At 51.5% G+C, this 18,691-nt stretch overlaps 1 protein-coding gene across 1 annotated transcript in view; it reads right to left on the bottom strand.

Annotated features, from left to right (window-relative positions):
* Window positions 1-18,691, bottom strand: part of MAN1C1 (mannosidase alpha class 1C member 1) — a 177,646-nt gene that overhangs the window by 41,423 nt on the left and 117,532 nt on the right. Inside the window, exon 3 of the mRNA XM_035308185.3 lies at window positions 988-1,103. Coding sequence (XP_035164076.1) covers window positions 988-1,103 — 116 coding nt within the window. The remainder of the gene's footprint in view (window positions 1-987; window positions 1,104-18,691) is intronic.

The following is an 18,691-nucleotide window of genomic DNA, read 5'->3' as shown; positions in this document are numbered from 1 at the left end:
AGGGATCTAAGCCTTGGAGAGCGTAAATGACTTTTCCAAGAGCTTCAGGGCAGCCAGGACTCCAGAGGCCTCTGTCTCCAGGGACACTTCCTTAAAGTGTTGCATTCCTAAGCTCTCCCAGACTGTCTCTCCACCCTGCTCTGTGCTGGAAAACTCTCTCAAGGGCACAGGGGCATCACTGCTACCAGGAGCTCCAGGAGCTGGCCCCAGACTCATCTGCAGCAGGAACTGACCGTCCCGGAGCTGCATGGAGCCTAGTGTGCACTTGGATGTGAGTCCTCCCCTCCCCCGCCCCCCCCCCCCCCCGCCGCCCCCACTGCTCACTCCCCAAGTCCATGTAAATAGCATCTCTCCTTGGGGAGCTCACCTCTGGGATGCATACCTTGCTTTAGTCTGGGCTGAGAGATCAATAAGGTGGGGGGTCTGGTGTTCAGGGCTTTTGAGCCATCCAGACACATGACCATCCCCTCTGCAAGGCCCTGGTCCCTGACCAGGTGAGTCTGCAAGGCTGGAGACCAAGAGGTTCCAGGTCTGGTCACAGGCCTGCAAAGGGACCCACTCCAGCCATCTCAACAGGCCAGTGCAGGGTGGGCTGAAGGCTAGAGCAGCTCTGAGCAGATGAGCCACTTCCCCTGCCACAAAGCCATTCCCCACTTGCTGCTGCTGCTTTGTGGATAGATTCAGCCCTGGAGGGCCATCCGGGGTGGGAGCAATGTGTCCCAGATGAGCAATGACTGACCTTGCAGGCAGGGGACGGATGGTCATGGCTGTGTCCCCTCCCCAGGGAAGATGCTAGACTGGGGAGAATCCTCAAGGCTGTCTTAAGGGAGGGACTCAGCACAGAGTGCAGGGCAGCCCTGGCTCTGAGGCTGCTGGGCTGTGCAGCCTTGAGTGAGACCCTCAACATCTCAGGGTCTCAGAGATGACGGAGGGAAGCTGGCTGTTGGGCCTCTTCTTGCCCCCACACCCCAAGGGCCTCTGACTCACCACGTTCAGGTGGAAGCTCTCTTCTACCCAGGCCTTGGCCTCCTGGAACTCCTCCTTCAGCTCCATGAGGTAGAGGGTGTCGAGGGAGTCGATGACCGTCGCCCCGCTGAGGCCTCCTGCAGGCACAGAGCACTGAGGGTGTGACCCAGGGCCATCCTTCTCTTTTCCACAACTGGACAATCCATCATTCCCAGGGCCCCTCTGATGCCAGCACAGGCTTGGCCACAAAGGCTGGCCTCGGGTACCAACTGGGGGTACTCTAGTACCACCACTGAAGGTGAGGCCAAGACCCAGAGTCCCTCCATGGGCTGCTTCCTCCACAGGGCAGCAAACAGTGGCCAGAAGATGGAGTGCCCAGGCTGAGTCACTTCTCATACCTCAGTCCACTCTTCTGTTGGTCAGCAGATCAACTATCAGTGCCAGTCAGGCACCTGCTTTTCTCTGCTTTGACATACAAAAATATATATATATATATTTTTTTTTTCTGAGACAAGGTCTCACTCTGTCGCCCAGTCTGGAGTGCAATGGTGCGATCTCGGCTCACGGCAACCTCCACCTCCCAGGTTCAAGCGATTCTCCCACCTCAGCCTCCCGAGTAGCTGTGACCACAGGTGCCCACCATCACACCCAGCTAACTGTCGTATTTTTAGTAGAGATGGGGTTTCGCCATGTTTGCCAGGCTGGTCTTGAACTCCTGGCCTCAAGTGATCCACCTGCCTTGGCCTCCCAAGTTGCTGGATTACAGACGTGAACCCACACACCCAGCCTGGCATGCAAAAATCTTTTTATTTTGGAGACAGTCTCATTTGGTTGCCCAGACTGGAGTGTAATGGCGATATCTCAGCTCACTGCAACCTTCACCTCCTGGGTTCAGGCGATTCTTGTGACTCAGTCTCCCAAGTAGCTGGGATTACAGACGCACGCCATCACATCCAACTAATTCTTGTATTTTTTGTAGAGACAGGATTTCACCATGTTGGCCATGGCTGGTCTTGAATTCCTGGCCTCAAGTGATCCACCCACTTTGGCCTCCTAAAGTGCTGGAATTACAGACGTAAGCCACCACACCTGACCCCAAAATCTTAACTGTACCAATCCTGTCTCTTCAAGGTTAGTTGTAGCTAATGAAGGTGAACTGCAGCTCAAATATAAGATAGGATCCATGCAGCCATCCAACAGGTGAGGTAGACCTGTGCCTGTCTACCTGGGGAGGCATTCATGGGATCTGCTTCCTTTTTTTTTGTTAAAGTAGATTGCAAAGAAGCATAAAAACATAGCATAATTCTTATTGTACATCAAAGTATAAGTGTACAGTCTGGCTGGAATCACCCAGTGACTACTTCTGAGTGCTAAGATTACAGGTGCTTTTTATTTTTTTATTTTTATTTTTTATTTTGAGACTGAGTCTTGCTCTTATCACCCAGGCTGGAGTGCAATGGCCCGATCTCGGCTCACTGCAACCTCCGCCTCCTGGGTTCAAGTGATTCTCTTGCCTCAGCCTCCCAAATAGCTGGGATTATAGGCATGCACCACCACGCCTGGCTAATTTTTTGTATTTTTACTAGAGACGGGGTTTCACTATGTTGGTCAGGCTGGTCTCCAACTCCTGACCTCAGGTAATCCACCCACCTAGGCCTCCCAAAGTGCTGGATTACAGGTGTGAGCCACCACACGCAGCCTACAGGTGATTTTTAATTTCTTTAGTGCATGGGTTATTTTTTATAACCAGAAACTTATTTCTATTACAAAAAAGAAAAAAAAAGAGGAAAGTTTGGGCAAAGAAACCAAACAAATGCATAAATGAAAAAGTTGTGGCCATTCTCATTCTAGTGCATGAACGAGCTACAAGGCCTGTCCCCCACCACTGGGCATCAGGCTCCTGTCCCGGGAGTAAAGGCTAAGATGAGTGCAAAATGATGGTTTTCCATCCCATGACCCAGACAGGAGAGTAATGAGGAAGACAGCCTCTGGCACAACCAGAGCCTTTTGCACTCAGTGCAGAAAACTGTGGAGGAGGAGTTGGGGGGAGAAAGAGACATGCCTGGTGCCATCTGGAGGGCTTCCTGAGGAGGTGGCTGACTCCCATCAACTCCCTAGAACTACAGAGTCATTGCAGGCAGCAGCAGCTTCCCTTAGGGACCAGAAAGCAATCCTAAGAAGAGTAATTGTTGCCTCACTGTCCTCCCTGCAGAGGCTGAAAACATTGAGTCACAGGCTCCACCTTCCCCAGTGGGAAACTCTGAAGCCTGTTGAGTCTGCAGCGTGTGCTTTGTGGCACCTCCCAAATTCAGAGTTAGCCTCTTATCTCCTTAATGAGTGCTTCCTAACTGCTCACTTGTGGTGAATGAATGTGGGGAATCCTTCTGAAAGTCACACACTTAACCACCTCTCTAGGCTGAGCAAGGTCTGAAAAAGGACACAGCCTGGAAAAGAATGGAAGTGAGGGTGAGAGGGAAGGACAAATTAGGAGGAAGATGAGGCTGGATGTCGAAAATCTATTACCAGAAGGGAGCACTCACCAAGGAGGGAAGACAGGGCCGAATGGACCCAGCCATGCACCTTGGGATGGGCTGGAGGTCGAAGAATCTATTACCAGAAGGGAGGATTTGCCAAGGAGGGAGCAGAGGGCTGGAGGGACCCAGCCCTGCATCCTGGGATGGGCTGGAGATTGAAGAATCTATTACCAGAGGGGAGTTCGCCAAGGAGGGAGGAGAAGGCTGGAGGGACCCAGCACTGTGTCCTGGGATGGCTTCCCAGTTTGGGCTGAAGTTAATTTCCAGAATGTCAGTCCCTCCCACACTTAAGGAGTGGTAGGAAAACACATCCCAAAGCCAAAACAGACTTGATCCTTTGCCGGTTCATCCCAGCTGCTTCCCCTGTAGGTGGCAGGACTGAACAGAGTTCCTGGGCCGTATCCACCGCCTTGAGGTGCTCAAGCAGGGAGGCACTGAGGAGCCCAGGTGGACTGAGCAAGGCAGGTGGGGCCTAGCACAGAGGGTGCAGGCCTGGTGTCCATGCTCCTGGCTCTGCAGCTTGGGCCTCTTTCTGTTATATCATGGGACCTCAAACCAGACATTTGAAGGGCCTGGAGGAATGAGGATCCTGCTGCCTCTACCCCTTCATTGTCATAGATGAGGACCTCAGAGAGGGAAGGGACACACTCAAGATTGGACCAAGGGAGGACTGGCCCAGCCCCAGGCCAAGTGGAATGTGTTTTCCAGGCATTGGCATCACAGGGCCTCTCAATTATCTGTGAAAACAATTGCAGATCTGATTGCTAACCCCGCACCCACTCTAATGAGTTATGGATTCAAGAGAGGCCCAGGCCGTGTGTCCTTCAAGGCCAGCGGAGAGGCAGCCCGCAGTATCTGATTTCTGAATCCTGCCCTGGGCTCCCTGGTGTTTTCACCCCATGTGCCCTCCTTCCTCTAGATCAGGCAGGGAGGGCAGCCAGGGCTCCTCGTGACCACTCTGCCCCATGACATCTCTGGGGATGCTCTATGCGGCCAGCTGAGAAAGCATCTTGCTAAGAGATTTGTTGGCAAGCTCCTGCCCCTGCTCTCAGGCTCCTGAATCCTTCTCTTGGCTGGCCTCCTACCCCAACTCCCACCTGGCACATGGCTGAGCTGCAGTCCAGCAAGGCACTTACTGGAAGGCCTTTCATTCCAGGCCAGAGGTTACCCAGCGGTCAGGCTGGGCAGAAGAGAAGGCCTTATCCTGAATTCAACCTTATTTGCACCTGCAACCACCCTGGGGCAGCTCCCCAGGAGGAAAGACACACTCCTTGTTCAGTAAACAGACCATGATTTATATACAAAGAGCCAGCTTGGATGCTTCCCTAGGGCTGCGGCTGGGGCAGGTTCCATGTTGGTCCACTTTTCTGTTCCAGTTCTGAACCCATGGAGCTCACCCCTTCCTGCCAGTGCAGGAGGCAGTGAGGTGTCTTAGAAATAATACAGGCCCAGGATTCAGCAGCCCCACGTTCAAATCCCACTATGGGCCAGCAATGCATCTGCTTTAAGGATCAAAGTTCTCATCTGTAAAATACTGGACCAGGGCACTGGGGAGCCATTGCAGGTCCCTGCACCAGGATAAATAAGTCACATACACACCTGGCCTAGATATACCTGATAAATACATCTTCTATGTTTGGCACAGACTAAGTGCTTGATAAATCAGTTCAATGTTATTTCTGGGGTCCCTTAGTTCACCTTGAAAAAGTGGCCTGGCCAGGGAGTGGATAAGAGCAACGAGGTCGGGGAGACCCTCTTGGTCCTTTCCTTTGGGAGGATTTGGACCTTTGGCTACTGAATAAAGCCTTTGCAAAGCAACCTCACACAAAGCTAAGAGCCTGGCTTTGGTGTCAGGGAGACGCATGTTCAAATCCTGGTCCCTTACACTATAGTTGTGTACTAGGGCAAACCATTCTACCTCTTTGTGCCTCATTTCCCTCATCTGCAAAATGGGGTGACACTAGGACCGACCTCATAAGGCTCCTGGGAGGGTTAAATGGGGTAAGTTGATGGACAGGGGCTGGCATGATACTGAGTACATGTGGCCCTCCTTCCCCCCACTGGCACTGGGCAAGCTCCACCACAAAAATCTTCTTGGGTTAGTGAGGCCTTGGGGTGTAGCTGCATTCCTGGCCCTTTCCCTCACCTCACAGGGCAATGTGGGAGTGAGACTGCAGCTTGCAACTTAAAGGAAAACTGCCCCGTAGGTCCCACCTGTATTTGCTGCCGAGGCCATCACTGCCTGATCTGGTTGTGTAGTTGCCTCCAAAAGGGTCCTCTTGCCTCCAAGACCCCTTCCCTTTACCTCTTATTCACCCTAAAATCAGATCCAACTTGGGTCTCTCCCCCAGCTCAGGAACCTCCAATGGCTCCCCAATACCCACGCAGGAAGGGGTTCAAGTTCCTGCTTCCATACCTTTGCATGTGGTCTTCTGTGCCAAGAAAGCTGCTCTGTACATCTCGGCATGCTCAACTCCAACGCCTTCTTCAAGGTCTGCCTCCCAGGGGCAGCCTGACCAGGTTCCATTAGCTAACCTCTTCTTGCCCGGAGAGTACCCACAGCACTTTCTTGGGCCTCTGTCTTGGGCACTCACCACTACCTCCCTGCACTGGGGGGCTTTGCCTCCCTAACTAGACTGTGAGCCCCTTGAGGTCAAGGGTCCCCAGTGCCTCTCTCATGCCCCTCCCCACCAACCTTCCAGCCTTGTCTCCAGGCATCCCAAAGGTCAGAACCTCCCAACCCAAATGTGCCTCTCACCATCCCCTGCAGCCTCCTCACGCACCGCTACTTTCATGTCTCTCCTACAAACTCTGCCAGGAACTGCCTTCCCCCATCCCGCCTTCTCCTGTGGAAATCTAGGGCCCACTTCCAATGGCTCATTGCCCACAAAGCCATGCATGTGGTCTCACCCTCCTCTGATGTCCAGCTTAGAGCCCTTCCTCTCTGAGAGGTCTTCCCCAACCCCCCATCCCATGCCCACATTCTGGGCCCCTACACTGTACACCTCCACCTCCCCCATCCTCTTCTCATGCTAACAGAATCATGCGTTTCCCTGTTGCTGTCACTTCATAATAGTGGGGACTGCAGTCTGCATCTGTGTCCTCCCCACAGTGGGATGGCAGGAGGGCAGGAGCCAGGCTGGTCTCCCAGTGTCATGAATCCTGGCTCCTTACTGGATTCTGGTCAGCAGGCTGCCATTCTTCCTCTTGCTTCTCCTTCTGCCCTGAGATAGCTTCTTCCCAGTCTCCTGTGCTGGTTCCTCCCCATCTCCTGACCTCTACACCCTGGGGTGCCCTGGGGCTTTGCCTTTGGCCTTCTTCTATGTCCTCTCTTATTCTCTTAGTGATTTTAAATCTTAAAATCCATCTGCTGAGGCTAGACATGGTGGCTCACACCTGTAATCCCAGCACTTTGGGAGGCAGAAGTGGGTGGTCAGGAGATTAAGACCATCCTGGCCAACATGGTGAAACCCCATCTCTGAAAAAAAAAATCCATCTGCTGGCTCAGGCCTATAATCCCAGCACTATGGGAGGGCAAGATGGGCAGATCACAAGGTCAGAAGTTTGAGACCAGCCTGGCCAACATAGTGAAACCCTGTCTCTACTAAAATAGAAAAAAATTAGCTGGGTGTGGTGGGGGAGCTCCTGCAATCCCAGCTACTTGGGAGGCTGAGGCAGGAGAATTGCTTGAACCTGGAGAGTAGCAGTTGCAGTGAGCCGAGATCACACCACTGCATTCCAGCCCAGGCAACAGTGCGAGACTCACTATCTCTCTCAAAAAAAAAAAAAAAAAAAAAAATCCATCTACATGTTGATGACCTCCAGATTTAAGCACCTGCCAAGACCTTGTCCCCAACCCCAGACTCATGTATCCAACTCTGCATGCACAGTTCCACTTGAAGGCCTTCGGGCAGCTCACGTTTTACTGTCTGAAAGCCAAGCCCATGCCTTCCTCCAGACTTGTCCCTTCCACAGTCTTCCCCATCTTGATTAATGCCAGTGTCCTCCTCCTAAGAGCTGTGGCCCCCAACCCTTGACTCTGTCTTGCCCCCGCTCATCCAGTCCTGCAGCAAATCCTCCTGGCTCTGTCTCTGCAAGATTTCCAGACACTGCCCACATCTCACCTGCTCCGTGCAACTAACCAGCCACCTCCTCTCTCTTGCATTTACTCTACTGGCCTCCTCCCTGCCCCCTTGGCATGTATCCTTGCCCTTTCCTCTTCCCCCACCCCACCCATCTGTCCTCAGCATGGCAGCCAGAGAGATTTTTTTTTAAAAAATCAAGTCATATCATGCTACTCCTCTGCTCGAAGCCCCCCTGCCATGGCTCCCATTTGACTGAGAGTTGAAAGCCTTAGACCTTCCCAACCTCAGGGCCCTGTGATCCGCCCTGGCTCCCTCACTGCCTCTCCTCCTCTACTTTGGCTGTAGGCTGTCCCTTCAGCCTCCGAGCCTGCTCCTGGCCCACAGCTGCCAGGGCCACTCTGCTGAAACTGTCCCTGCCCTCTCTGGCTCCCCACAGCCTTCATCACCAGGGGGATCAGGCACAAATCTGCTCTCCCAGACATTCTGTCTTCTCCTGAGGGGTTGGCTCCTACGGAGGAGAACTCAGTCCACTCCTGCCTTCCACTGCCCAGAACACTTTACAGTGCCCACAGAGGCCCATAAATATTTAGTAATGAAAGGCCTCCTCCCACTAGATGGGGAGGGCTTTAAGGGGGGCTGTGGCACATTCATACCTCCCAGTGCCTGGCTACAGTCTGACCCTCAGAGGCACTAAAGGTAAGGGGTTGGGCTGAACAAAATGAGCCCACGGCATGCGTGTCTGCAATGACCACATCTAGAGCAGGGTTAAGTGTCTACTTTAGGGGCTGCCACCACCAGACAAACATCCTCCTACCAGGCTGCCCAGGGTGAGGACGTGCCCAAAGCCTAGTCCCACACAGTTTTCTGTGAGGAGCGTGTCAGTCTCCACAGGAAATGAACATCCAGCTCCCAGAACCTCCTTCCTGGGGGCTGCTGAGCCAGGAACCAGCCTGTCTCCCTGGATCCTGGTCAGTATCCCACCCTGGTGACTCTGCCATATTAATGATGACGTTTTTATGTGATATCATATTAGCAAAGAGAAATGGTCAGGCTGGCCATACAAACTCCAGGAAGAACATTTAGAAGAAAAAAAATCACCCAAGGCGTAGCCTATTACAACGTCCCCAGAGCCACATGCTAATGGCTGCATTTAATTTAATGAGATAATCAACAGAGACTTCTCTTACTCTATAAGGAAACAACACGTGTTTTTCTCAGCATCCACAGAAACCCACGTAGCTGTGTGGCAGACCATCTTTTCCAAAGAAAGCTGCTGTGGTATATCTTATTCCACAAGAAAAATGAAGCTTTTCTTGAGACACTGACACACCTCCCATGGCTGCTCTCCTTGACCCTGGACAGACCATTGTGATTACCTGGACCAACGGAATGAAGCAGAAAGGATGAGGTGCTATTTTCTTTATTTTTTTGAGAGAGGGTCTCTTGCTCTGTCACTCAGGGTGTAGTGCAGTGGTGTGATCAAAGCTTACTGCATCCTTGAACTCCTGGGCTCAAGCCATCCTCCCGAAAAGCAGGGACTACAGGAGTGCACCACCATGCCTGGATAACTGTAAAAATTTTTTTTGTAGAGATGGGGATCTCACTATGTTGTCCAGGCTAGTCTTGAACTCCTGGCCTCAAGTGATCTTCCCATCTCGGTCTCCCAAAACACTGGGATTACAGGTGTTAGCCACTGTGCCTGGCTTGACCTTAAGGCCCAGACCTTAAGAAACTGGCAGCCTCCACTTCCTGCCTCTCAGAATGCTAGATCTTGGAACCAGCCACCATATTGTGAGGAAGCCCAAGATAGCTCTCAAGGAGAAAACACATGAAGAGCCATATGTCGGTTTTCTGACTGACAGTCCCATCTGTGGTTCCAGCCAACAGCCAGCATCAATTGCAACACATGAATGAAAAAGCTTCCAGCTAATACCAGCACCCAGCTGTCAATTCAGCCTCAGCCTTCAAGCCTTCCCAGCTGAGGCTCTATACATGACTGCACAGAGACAAGTACATAACAAGCCCCTGTTATGCCCTTTCTGAATTACTGACCAACTCAATCTGTGAACATAATAACATAATTGTTTTAAGCCCCCAAGTTTTGGAGTAATTTGCAACGTACCAATAGCAACTGGAATGTTTTTGCCACATAGGTTTCTAGGAAGATTAATTAAAGTGACATCCCATTACCCCAAGCTTATTGTTTAATACCATATTATCTAGTATGATGAGGTCTTCTGGCTGCATAAAACCCACTTACGGATTGGGACCTCTCCATTTCTATCTGGTCTGTTTTTCGTGTGTTGTGTTTTAATTTTTTTTCCTTTAGCAGGGATATTTTCCTTGACTTTTTTCATGATGGCTATTTCTTGGGTCATATGGCATTGTGCTCTGAGGCTGAATATTTCCAGGCAAAGTTTTCCTAATGCCTCTGGAAGGAAAGATATTTTTTAGGAACTCTTCCTGGAACCCAAAAGAATGCTCTTACTGGAGGCTGATACATGAAAGATGAGTGCATACCAATCACATCACTGCCCTGTTTATAAGCCCTCAGCCTCACCCCTGCCTGGGTTCTCCAAGTTGAAACTCCTGGGCACAGTGTGCAAAGCCTGTGGCCCTAGCCATGGCAGGCTGTCCAGCCTCAGCTCTTGTCCTGCTCTCTTTGCATGTGATGCTAGACCCACATCAGACCACCCGCAGCTCCTCAGACTCCCTGGTGTGTCTGCTGATCTGGATCCCTCTGCCTGGGATGCCTTGGTAAACCCCTACTCATCTTTCTGGCCTTGGCTCATACAGTAAGCCTTTACCCAAGATATTCCTGAGCCGCCAAGCAGACGTGACCATGCCCTCCACTGATGCCCACCTGCTCCACTGCACACGGCTTTGTCCCAGCACTGTGCGTACTATGTCTCTGCGTAGGTGCCTGTGAATCCCAGGGTGCAGTGGCTGGGTCTAACTCTTCCCAGTGGCCCTGGCATCCATTCTCAGGCTGGGCACAAAGAAGGTAGAAACAAGTGGTTGTTGAATGAATGAAGGGCAAGTGGAAATGCCAATAGCTCTTTCTAGGGGGCTCCAACACTACCAGGGGCCTGGGCCTCGGAGAAGACATACCACACAGTAGTGGCCAGCTTCCAAGGAAATCCCTGCTGGAGAAGCAAAATGGGCAGCTGCAGATGTCAGGGCCCTGGTGGAACTAATGGCTTCCTCCACCCTTCCCAAGCAGATGCCATGCTTTGCTGCCACAGCTGGCTGGAGAATGGTTACTGCAGCCAGCAGCTGGAGGAGGTTCCCTGTGACGAATGGCTGGACACGGTTCACTGAAGCAGTCTGCTGGACACAGCTCCTCACTGGAAAGCAGGGTGTGCTTGTGAAATGTTAAAGTTTGTTTGTTTTTAAACAAGAGCTGAGGATGCTGTCTGATCTGGAAACCTGTGTTTCCTCTGACCGTGTACAGCAAGCTCTGAACTGCTCTGATCTCAAAACTGGAGCCCAGAATTCTGGAGCGGTATCTCCAAAGTCATACAGTTCAGAGCAGGGCTGTGACCAGAAGCCACCTTCCAGGCCATGTGAACTTTATGCTTCCTGCGAGGACTTGGTAGGGGAGAGAACATGGGCCTTGGAGCCAAACAGACCCGGTTTTGATCTGAGCCTCATCCATACCTTGCTGTATGAGCTTGGGCAACTGACTTGACCTCTTGCACCCTCAGTGAAATGGGATAATGAGGCTGGGTACAGTGGCTCATGCCTGTAATTACAACATTTTCGGAGGCTTAAGCGGGTGGATCTCTTGAGCCCAGGAGTTCAAGACCAGCCTGGGCAACATGGCAAAACCCTGTCTCTACAAAAAAATGCAAAAATTAGCCAGGTATAAGGGCACGTGCTTGTGGTCTCAGCAACTTGGGAGGCTGAGGTAGGAAGATCACTTGAGCCCAGGAGGTAGATGGCGCCACTGCACTCCAGCCTGGCAACAGAGCAAGACCCTGACACAAAAACAAAAATCAAACAAAGTAAAATGGGATAATGAGGTCTCCCTTTTAGAGTGGTGATGAGTTTGAACAAATACACATAAAGAATCCCCATGCGCTGTGTAACACTCAGCAGGTACTCGCTGCAAGAGAATATGATACACTCAGCATACATTAGGTACTCAATGCATGAGGCTGTTATCACATGGTTTAGTTCCAGCAGAGAAAGTCACCCTCAGGCTTGGCAAAGCTATGAGCCCTGGCAAATGCTTGGCCTAGCAGAGAAGATACTGTTTTTGTGCCAGACAAGCAGAAAACATGAGGCTTAGGGAAGGTGGAACCGAGCTGGGCAGGGACTGGGCATTTTAACCACCCAATAGGACTGCAGTACTCTTTTTGCCTCAACGGGGAAAAGAGCAAAAGTCAGAGCCCTCTGCTGCTCATCCCACCAGACATCAAAGTCCAGCTGCTGCTCTGGTCAGCTCCTAACAGCAGACACAGAGACCCCTCATACTCTGGCCTCTACTTGCCTGGAGAAATTAGATGAATCAATGAATTCAATGAATCTTCACTCCCTCCCTCTCCCTCCCTGGGAGGAGTAAATATCCCCATCCCATTAACCTTGGGCTTTTCCATGTCACTTGCTTTGGCTTCATGGTGGATGGGGAATTAAACTCTGCCTTTGATCTTAGGTTTGGCCATGCGACTTGCCACAGGGATCAGTGGAAATGATCTGAAACATGCTCGTATGGCTGGGCTTGCTCTCTTAGGTTCCCGCCCCTCACCTTCCCCGAGAAGAATGAGTCTCAGCTGGCCACTGGTCCAGGAAGGATGAGATATGTGCAGAGCAGACTTGGACCCAGCTGGATGCAGCCTAGATAAACCAAATGACCAACTTCCAGCCTATCTGCAGTCACAAAAACCACTCATTGATGTCTGCCTCTTATTGTGAAATACTTTGTTATAACACAACCCTATTATGGAAATAGTTGACTGATACAATGCTCTCACAGTCCTATGTCTTATTTATTTATTCACTCATTCATTTATATTTTGAGACACAGCCTTGCTCTGTCACCTAGGATGAAGTGCAGTGGTACGATCTCTGCTCACTGCAACCTCCACCTCCTGGGTGCAAGTGATTCTTGCTGCCTCAGCCTCCCGAGTAGCTGGGATTACAGGCATGCGCCACCACGCCTGGATAATTTTTGTATTTTTAGGAGAGATGGGGATTCGCCATGTTGGCCAGGCTGGTCTCGAACTCCTGGCCTCAAGTGATTCACCTGTCTCGGTCTCCCAAAGTGCTGGGATTACAGCTGTGAGCTACCACAACTGGCCTCCTATGTCTTAACAGTCTTTTCATGTGTTCCACATTCTAAGCAAACTACTGATTCCATGTGGCCCACTCTCTCTAGCCTCCAGCCCTTGAGTAAGCTGTTTCCTTCGCCTGGCATGCCCTCTTCTAACCCATAATGTCTCCACACGTCTCAAAACAATGTCTACTTTAACTTCTAGATAAAATGCTCCTTCCTCCATGAAACATCCCCGATTCTCCCACCTATGCCTGAGGTTCTTCTCCTCTGAACATCATCAAAGGCATTGCTTCTCAACGTCTGTTAAGTACTTTGTGTCCTTTTCTCAAGTCCATTCCAGACAGGGAGTGTCTTCACGGCTAGATTAAGCCTACACAGGCCCCGCAGAGTCCAGGTGTCTTTGGGATCTGCGGAGTGAGGGACTGGACACTCTCACTGCGCTGCCTCTGTGTGAGGAGGCCTCCTTGACAGCCAGTGCCCCTGCCAGAGGCAATTCCTCTGTGGTGTGAGGTGGTGGGAGCCAGACACTGACTCCACGAGGCTTTGAGATCCTGGCCCAAGGTAGACACCCCAAAAAGTTTCCTGTGGAATGTGGAATTCTAAATGCCAGCCAAGCCTTCCTTATCAGAAGTTAAGAACAATCCTTGCAGTTAGCACTGACTGAGCACTTGCTTTTGTGCCTGTTACTGTGCTGTTATTTCACATCCATCTTTTAAAAACTCTATCACTGGGCCGGGTGTGGTGGTTCACGCCTGTAATCCTAGAACTTTGGGAGGCTGACATGGATGGATCGCTTGAGGCCAGGAGTTCAAGACCAGCCTGGCCAACATGGTGAAACCCCATCTCTACAAAAGTTAGCTGAGTGTGGTGGTGCACGCCTGTAGTCCTAGCTACTTGGGAGGGTGTGGCACGAAAATCGCTTGAACCCGGGAGGTGGAGGTTGCAGCGAGCTGTGATTGCGCCACTGCACTCCCGCCTGCGCAACAGAGAGATACTCTGTCTCATAAATAAATAAATAACTCATGGTCCCTCTTTTACAGATGAAGATTGAGGCTTAGAGGAATTAAGTCACTTGCTCAAGATTCGTTCATTCATCCCAAATATATTTTTTGGGTGCTTGGGAGCCTGGCACGGGAGCCTAGTAGAGTGAGGGGAAGGACCCACAGAGACACATCTAAGTGTAACGTGTGTGATGCAGAAAAATAGAGTGGCTAAGCGCCAGGAGATGGGCAGCATTCGGGCAGAGGCTTGACTGAAGCCCAGGAGGAAAGGGGCCGAGGGCACAGTGGGCAGAAGGCACAGCACACTGAAAATCCCGAGGTGAGTATTGTGCGTAGCGGGAAAGGGGGAAGTAGTGAGCAGTGACACATGGCCCTGGGGCTGCAGGAAAGAGGGTCCAGATGGCTTAGGAACTGGGTCTGACTGGCTGCTGTATGATGAGTGGCTGGGCTCAATGGGACTTCAGAGCTACCCATCTTGGTTTGGTGAATTGTACTCTAGGCACTTATGGATGAGGAGGATGGGGGCAGGAGCACCTGGGTTTGTGCTTTGAGACCCTAGAAAGGCAGCTGGAGATGCCCCCCAGCTTGTTCAGGGCGCAGCTGTTAACCAGTCCAGGAACAAGGAGAATTCAACCAGACCATGGGGCATGTGAGCCAGGTACCTCACCTCAGCTCCTGGAGAAGCCTCCAGCTGCCTTTGACAGTGTCAGAGCCTCCTGGGCCTGCGGGCACAGGTTGCCATGCTGCTTTGGGTATACGCTGTGGCCACACAGAGCTATGTATTGATCATGGCAAACATGGCCTGTGGACCACAGCCAAGAGGCGCAGATGCATGTCTCTGATAAGATGCATGATGATTATTGGAAAGGGCAAAAGAAAGGAAATCAAAGAGGCCCCATTCACCCTTGCAAAACATTAAGAGATAGCAGAGGCAGTGCCAGGAGAGCCTGGTACGGAGCTGAGCCCCAGGGAGGGTCTTTGTAGTTGCTGGGATGGCTGAGCTGCAGGCAGTGGGCCAGCAGAAAGGGTTGAGTCCTGGAAACCCAAGCTTGGGTCCAGCACTTACTAGCTGTCTCAGCTTCCTCATCTTCCACAGAGGGAGCAAGGAGACCTCCACCTTGCAAACCATCCTGAGGGCTAGCGATCATGCAAAATGCCAGATGCAGCAGCTGCAAACCTGCGTGGAGGCTGATGCCACACTGCTGAGCGCCCCACAGGCAGCACCTCTTTTAAGTCTCACAACACCGGAGGAGGAGGGTGCAATTCCTGCCCGTTTTACAGATGGGGAAACTGAGGCTCAGAGAATGACCTAAACCCCAGGGCTGACAAACAGAGTGCCAGGACTCAACTCTGGCCATCTGCCTTGGCAACTCTGCTCTTCACTGCTGTGCCATTCCATTCCTACGCAACTTGGAGACTGGGCTCAGTTTGGAGGGTCCAAGAAGGTCCCAGGGAAGTACTCTTGGCTTTGAGACCCCAGGCTACCTCCTGAGGGCCTGTGGCTCAGCCTGACCCTATCTCCCACCTCTGGGCTGAAGCAAGGCTCCCTGCAGTAGGCATTCCCTTGCAGAGAGCTGCCGCCTCTCCCTGGGAGCCTGGGCACCGTCTGCAGGAGCCTCCCCAGATGCCCTCAAGGGGTGGCTCTTCCTACCTACACCACTCTGGACCCCATGACTGATCCCCTGGCTGAGGCTCACTCATAGGAGGGTCCGAGTTGGTCTTTTTCTCTGACAGATGGGAGCCTTGGAAGGAAGGTATCCTGCCAGATGCATCTTTGGAAACACCAAAGCACCTAGTGTGATGCCAGGTGCATGGTAGGCTCGGAGTAAACATGTAGTAAATTAACCCTGAGACAGAACAGAGCAGGAGCCAGAGCACGCATGACGACAGGCCGGACAGGTGGCCCTCTCTCCATCAGGCCATGACAAATCCACCTGCTTTACTCCCAGCATCAGTGAACAGGAGGGGACCAGCCCACCCTCCTACAGACCAAGGTCCTTTCCTTTCTTTGGTCCATAGGCCCCTTCCAGAATCTCACAGAAGCCACTCTGCCCCTCCCCTTAACTGGAAAGATATCTGCACACATTTTACATGTAAAACAACACAGGCTTCCCCTTGCCAGACTTACCTGTGTTTACCACCTAACAGAGAGGGAGGCAGGGGCCTGAGACAGATTCCGACAAAGGATAGCGTGAGACAGAAACTTTGGAATCAGGTAGACGTAGAATAAAATAATAATTGGCCTATTACTAGCTGTGTGACTTCTGTCAGCTACCTTATCCCATGAGGTTCAACATTCTCCTCTGTGAATGCCCATAACGTAGATTACTGAAGCCACTGGTGCTAGTGGATGCACAATGAGGTTTGTTTTCCTTAAATGTAAATGGACTGCAGGGGATACCTGTGAGTTGCCTCTCATTTGATTATTATTAGTTTTTGAGACAAGGTCTCACTCTGTTGCCCAAGCCGGAGTGCAGTGGCATGATCACAGCTCAACTGCAGCCTTGATATTCCCTGGGCTCAGGTGATCCTCCCACCTCAGCCTCCCGAGTAGCTGGGACTACAGGAGCATGCCACCACACCTGGCTAGTTTTTTTGTACAGACAGGGTTTCACCATATTGCCCAGGCTGGTCTCAAACTCCTGGGCTCAGGTGATCTGTCTACCTTGGCCTCCCAAAGTGCTGGGATTACAGACATGAGCCACCAGGCCTCACCTCATTCGATTTTTTTTTTTTTTTTTTTTTTTTTTTTTTGAGATGAAGGCTTTGCTCTGTCACCCAGGTTGGAATGCAGTGGCGCGATCTCGGCCCACTGCAACCTTTGCCTCCTGGGTTCAAGTGATTCTCCTGCTTCAGCCTCCCAAATAGCTGGGACTACAGGCACATGCCACCACGCCTGGCTAATTTTGGTAATTTTAGTAGAGACGGGGTTTCACTATATTGGTCGGGCTGGTCTTGAACTCCTGACCTCAGATGATCCACCCACCTGGCCCTTATTTGATTTTTTAAAGGCAGCAGCGATCTTGGCAGAAGCACAGGCTTCCAGTCAAACCACGTGCCTTGGCTCTGTGGCTTACCAGCCGGTGACCACAACCAAGGGACTTCACCTCTCTGAGCCAGCAGTTAGTCTGCATCTGTCCAAGGTGTCACAGGTGTGGGTGGCTTGGATCAGGTAAAGGGTGCAGGACTCCATGCACAGAGTCTGGCAGGAGAGTGAAAAGGAGGAGGAAGTGCCCATGTAGGGAGAGCCCCTCCCCGCTTGTCCTGTCTGCCCACCCACAGCCAAGCCAGGCCTCATGCAGCTGTGACAGCCCTGAGCATGTTTCCAGGGCAAGAGCTACCTCTGTTTCAGACCTTGGTGCCCAAACAATTCACAAATGCAGCAAATGTGCGATGGCCCAGGAGCTAGCTCTCTGCTTCAGAGAAAACACACAGTTCAATTTCCTAAAGATTGAACCCCAGGAGTGTCTCAAGGCTTTCCCGGCGAAAGCAGTTCTCGGAACTCAGAAGGCACCACCCTCACGTGACTGAACAATTAAAGCCCAGAGTATTTGTTGTTCTCAGCTAAGGCTTTTGAGGATGGCTGAGAAAACTTAAAAAAAAAAAAATCTGATTTTGGCAGTGTGCTTTTCAGAAATATATGGTAATCCATTTTTGTCAATCCACAGAAGGCACAGCTCAAATCATTAAAAAGCCATCGTACTTAATCATGCATAGAGAAGGCCAGTCTGCCTCTGAGATCATTTTCAAATGGTTTCAGGGTAACTTTCAAAAACTGACAGGCACACAGGGAGGGGATTATGGCACACCCTAACCTGAGGAGTTTCTCTTTCTGGTTCTCAGAGGGTAGGGAATTTATTTGAGAGGAAATCACCACCCAGACCTAGGCCTTGGTGGTGGTGGGGACAGTGGTGAGGAAGACTCTAGGATGGATCAGATCTGACCTCTGTCCTTAGTGAAGCTGCAGCTGCCTTCCCAGAAAGACAGGAAGCAATTTCCCAGCAAAAGAGCAAGTAAATGAATGATTACGAAGCCTTATGACAGGTGCTAATAATAGGTGGAAGTTCACACAGCTGTTACGGCCTGGCTGTGAGCCACAGGAACCTGGGTTTGGAATTTGACTTTGCCACTCTGCAGCTGTGTGACCTCACTCACACTCCTCCCAGACCTGAGTTCCTCATCTAGAAAATGGGATGCCTGCCTTGTAGGCTTGGGAGATAAATGAGTTAATTCCTGGGAAGCCTTTACTGCAGTGTCTGGTACACAGTAAACTCTCAACAAATGCTGGCCGAGCTGCTAACTCTGCTGAGGAAGCCTCGTGGACCTGTGATGGATCGGGAAGGACGAGCAGGAACCTACAGGGCGGAGAGTAGCAGGGGGGACATTCCAGGCAGAGGGCACAGCATGTGCAAAGGCCCCGAGGTAGAAGCTGGTCAGGGAGGAGCACAGGTTTGACAGGGGATGAGGGGAGCAATGTGGCCAATCAGCTGGAGCCATCCTGGGAAGGACAACGGGTTTGGTCTCTACGGTGAGGGCCATGGGGAGCCACAAAGGGGTGCTGCAGGGCTGGGCCATGAGCATCAGTGTTCATTAGAAGCTAACGAAGGGGCAGGACCCTGTAGGGAAGGCTGGCACGATGGTTTGGAGATCCAGAATTGTTCTGGGATTAGAACCACACAGTCTTCTTTCAGGTCTCAGACCACACTGGCCACTTGTTGACTCCTAGGTGAGCAAATTCTCACTAGGGGTCCCCAGCCTTTGTTTTTGAGGACAATACCCTCTATTGTGCCGGCAAAGATTCTGCTCCTGTTCCCCTTCCTTAGGTAG

This window comes from Callithrix jacchus, chromosome 7, assembly GCF_049354715.1.
Source record: "Callithrix jacchus isolate 240 chromosome 7, calJac240_pri, whole genome shotgun sequence".
NCBI lineage: Eukaryota > Metazoa > Chordata > Mammalia > Primates > Cebidae > Callithrix > Callithrix jacchus.
Note: the sequence above shows the minus strand (reverse complement) of the source record. Positions and strands in the feature narration are given on the sequence as shown.